This window comes from Pteropus vampyrus, unplaced genomic scaffold, assembly GCF_000151845.1.
Source record: "Pteropus vampyrus isolate Shadow unplaced genomic scaffold, Pvam_2.0 Scaffold777, whole genome shotgun sequence".
NCBI classification, from domain to species: domain Eukaryota; kingdom Metazoa; phylum Chordata; class Mammalia; order Chiroptera; family Pteropodidae; genus Pteropus; species Pteropus vampyrus.
In genome coordinates this window covers 67,160-71,180 of record NW_011889558.1, presented here as the reverse complement: position 1 = coordinate 71,180, position 4,021 = coordinate 67,160, and the positions used below count along the sequence as shown (strand labels likewise).

The 4,021-nt window shown below is 57.9% G+C and overlaps 1 protein-coding gene across 1 annotated transcript in view; it reads left to right on the top strand.

The window, feature by feature from the left end:
- Nucleotides 1-4,021, top strand: part of PDE9A (phosphodiesterase 9A) — a gene marked incomplete at its 5' end in the record, with an annotated part of 48,197 nt that overhangs the window by 4,075 nt on the left and 40,101 nt on the right. Inside the window, one exon of the mRNA XM_023526273.1 lies at nucleotides 3,279-3,305. Coding sequence (XP_023382041.1) covers nucleotides 3,279-3,305 — 27 coding nt within the window. The remainder of the gene's footprint in view (nucleotides 1-3,278; nucleotides 3,306-4,021) is intronic.

Here is a 4,021-nt window from a genome sequence, read left to right as displayed (position 1 = left end):
TGAGACGGGACTTTTCAAGAGCATCAGGCGAAGGGACCGGCGTGGTCTGTGTACGCGCTCTGGCTCAGCCCTGGCTTGGACGCGTCGTGGTGTGCATTTCCACACTCCCGTGCCTTCTGCTGGCGAGTCGTGTTCTGTGCTGCGGCTTGTCTGTCCGTCACCTGCCAAAGGCCTCTCAACTGTCTCCGGTTTGGAGCTGTGTGCACAGAGCCGCCGAGCGGTCAAGTCCAAGCGGTCGGCCTTCCCGCCCACAGGGCACGAGAGCCCCACGCTGGCACCAGCTCGGGGCGTTGGCCTTTTGCCCGCTACTCGTTCTGATGGGCGTGTAGCAGAGGTGCATTCGGTTTTGATTTGTGCTTCCTCCGCAGTAAAGACGCTGCGTGTCTTGAAAGTGTGTACTGGCCGTTCGTGGTGGTATTTTCACGGAGCACCTGTTCAAACCCTTTGGGATTTGCTGGTTGTGGGGTTGCCTCCTTCTGCTTGTTGAGCTGTGAGTGTTCCTGATGTATTCGGGATGCACACTCTGTGTCAGACACATCAATGTTTTCTGCCCGTCTGCAGCTTGCCTTTCCATTGTCTTATTAGTGCCTCTTAAGGACCAGAAGCTTCTAATGTGGATGTGGCCCAGGTGACCGGTTTTGTTCCCTTGCGGTTTGTGCTTTGTGTGTCTTACCCGAGCAGCTTAGCTTATCTCACAGGTATGAGGTCGCCAGAGCTACGTTTTCTTCTAGGAGTTTTATAGGCTTAGCTTTGGCCTTTAAGTCTGCTATCCGTTGCGAGTTAATTTTTGCGTGTGCTGTGAGGCAACATTGAGGTTTATTTTCGCTTTCAAAAATGTGATGTTAATTTAATATCGACTTTTGTAAGAGTGAGTGGCGACTACAGAATAGGACCTTGGAGCCACCTGTACCGGGCCAGTGACACTGTCCCGGTGCCTCTGCGTCTCGTCGTTCCCGTGAGGGAGTGCACGCACGGGTGCTGCCTGCCTTAAAGCTCTTTGCGAAAGCTCTTACTTCTCCTGAGGGCGAATGTCAGAATAAAAACCGAGTTCTAACTTGTACTAGTCTAAAAACACCTTTGCAGCAGGACAGGCTCACCACGCCCTTGACTTGGTAATAATCGTTTTACGTCGTTATTGACCGAACCCCGTGCTGTGTTCCGATTTCGCCCGTTTTCCCCCAGTGTGCCCCTTCTGCTCTGGGATCCGGCCCACGTTCCGGCGTGGATTTAGTCGTGAGGTTCCCCTCCCCGCCTCGCCCCCGGCTCCTGTGCTGACTTCCCTCGTCTGTCATGAACTCTCGCAGCGTCTGTGGGCCGTTCCCCAGCCTGGCTCTGTGTGACGTCTTTCTCCGGGCCAGCCCGGGGGTGTGGATTGTGGAGAGAATGCACGGGGTATTCCGCCGTCACTGGGGGGACCGTTGTGTAACCGTCGGGCCAGGCTGGTCGGCAGCGTAGTTCGAGCCCCCGGCACCCTCACTTAGCCTCTGTGTCTCGCTCTGCCGACCCCTGGCAGACGGGATCGAAACGTCCATGGGTCGAGGATGCGTTGCCCCTTTGGTCAGCCCTCTCGGTCTTGGCTTCGTGCATTTTCGACGCGTGTCCTCGGGTGAGCGTCCCCTTGACCGGCGACCGCCTCGTCCTCACGAAGCCCGCCCCTTCTGGGCGCCACCCTCGTCCCAACGTCCCAACGCCGTCTCTGTCCCCTTCCTGCCGGTGTGGCCGCCCAGCTTCCTGGCGGGCCGTGCTCACGTGCGTGACCCTTTCCAGCCTTTTGCTGTTGGCGTATCTGTGTCTTTGTATTTAAAGCGGATTTCTTACAGCCGCTTTCACCAATCCTGGCAATTTCGTCTCTTTAATTGGAGTTGTTAAGCCATTTCCATTAAATATAATTATTGACCTGGTTGAGTTTAAATGTACCACCTCATTACTCATTCTCTATTTCTCTCATTCGTTCGTTCATTCTTGATATTTTACGCACTTTTCCTATGTCATTTGGGTACTGAGCATTTTCTAAATTCCATTTTTTCCCCTCTACTCCTAATTTATGAGCTGTACTTTGCTTTATTTCTTTGCGGTGACTCTCGGTTTTACAGTCTGTATCATCAGCTGTCATAGTCAACCTTTGAACCCACCACTTCTCAGTGTCCTCGAATTTCTCACACTGCGTTCTCTGTGCTGAGTGTCACAGATTTGACTCCGTAAGTGCAGAGCTCCCCGTGGCACGCCGCCGTCACTCCTCGCTTCCAACGGTCAGTTACGCTTCTCCCTCCTCTCTCCGTGCAGACCCGCGTCTGCGTTTTTCGTTATGTCGTTGGTCAGCTAGCTCTTGTTTCTCCCATTGAAAGTGTGGATTACGTCCTGGCGGACGGTTAAGTTCTGTGCAAATCAGCCCGGTGCCTCCAAGACCTGCTTCAAAGCTCTGCCAGGACGGTGGTCAAGTCCCACTGCCCAGGCGTCTTCCCTTGAGGGTCTCCACTGGACTCCAGCTTGACCACCAAGCATCCTCCCATCTGGCCATTCGGAGCTCAGACCTCAGGAGGTGAGGTTGGGGGATGCTGGGCGCAGATCATGTGGCACCCTGCAGGTCCACGTTGAGGCCACTGCAGTGGTTCCCTTGGGGACGGAGGGGTGGGCAGTGGAGGCGATGAGGCGTGGTCGGGTTCTGGCACATTCCAAAGGAAGAGCCAAGCTTATTTCCAGAGAGGAAAGAAAGAGGGGGAGTCAAAGAAGCCTCCAGCCTGAGCTGCTAAAGGAGGGAAGGGCCCCCCCCACCCCATGAGCCGCAGACGGCACCGGGGCGGGGCATGGTTTGGCCGGCAGACACGAGTGTCGAGTAGCCAGGTCGAGAGGAACCTGGAGCTGCCTCTCCGCTGGGGACGTGACGTGGGGAGTCGGCAGGGGCAGGGAGGACTGAGCCCCAAGACCCATCGCTCAGGGACAGAATCCCAGAAGAAGGAGGGTGGCCGTTGGCGACCTGACACCAGGCGGAGCGGAGGGGCTGGGACAGGAAGCGCAGGGTGGGTGCAGCGGGGGAGCTTCGGGCGAGGAACGGGGGCCACGGCGTCCGAGCTCGTACCCAGAGGCTTGTCGCTGGAGGAAGAACAAAGGGGAGTCTGAGACCAGCCGGGACCAGGGGCAGGTGGGCTGGGCTCCCTACGGGGAAGAAGATGACAAAGCTAGAGCCAGGGTGAGTGAAGGGGCCACGTTGGGGACGGAGCCCCGCCTCCCACAGGACTTAGGGTGAAGGCTGGGGGTTCATGTCCTCTTGAGGTGCCTAGCAGCTGGCAGAGCCTGAGACCTGTGCAGTCCCTCCCGTGCCTGGGATCCTGGGAGCCACAGAGGTGTGACAGCATGCCACACCGCAGAGCCCCGGCCCCCCACCTCGGACTTCCTCTGGGGGGCACACCAGAGGGCGGAGGGCTCCCGCCCCGGAACTGGCCTCCTGGTGAGAGAGGGAGCTGACCGGGAATGCTGGCTTCCGTGCCGCGATGGGACGCTTCTCCGGTGTCACCCACATGGCTGCTCACAGGGACCCTGGAACCACGAGCTGCAGCAGCCCCCACAGCGACCCCCTCACCGCTCCCCCTCGCCCGGCTTCCCTCCCTTCCTTCCCTTCTTCCCAGTTCCCCGCGCCCTCCGCATGCCCTGCCAGCCCCCGACTCCTTGTCCCCGGGTCCACTTTTGAGCGACAGGACCTAAGAGCCGCGGACGGGGGGATGGGAGGGTAAGGACAAAGGGCCATCCGCTCCCGAGCGTCTGTCCGTGGGTGAAATGGGCCCAGGGAGACGCCCACAGAACAGGGATTAGAACACACACCAAGGAAACGAGGTAACTCGTGAGCTTAGCGCAGCGCCGCCCCTTGGTGGATGCTCACTCCGTAAATGTCAGTAAGTGGTGGCTGTCATTTAAAATGACCTCGAGGGCATTTTCAAATGGCTCCTTCCGTCTCCCTGGAATTGCTGGATTTTACTAGAATAGGAACACGTCCTCGGGTCTAAAACCACGGGGTCCTGCTGGGTCC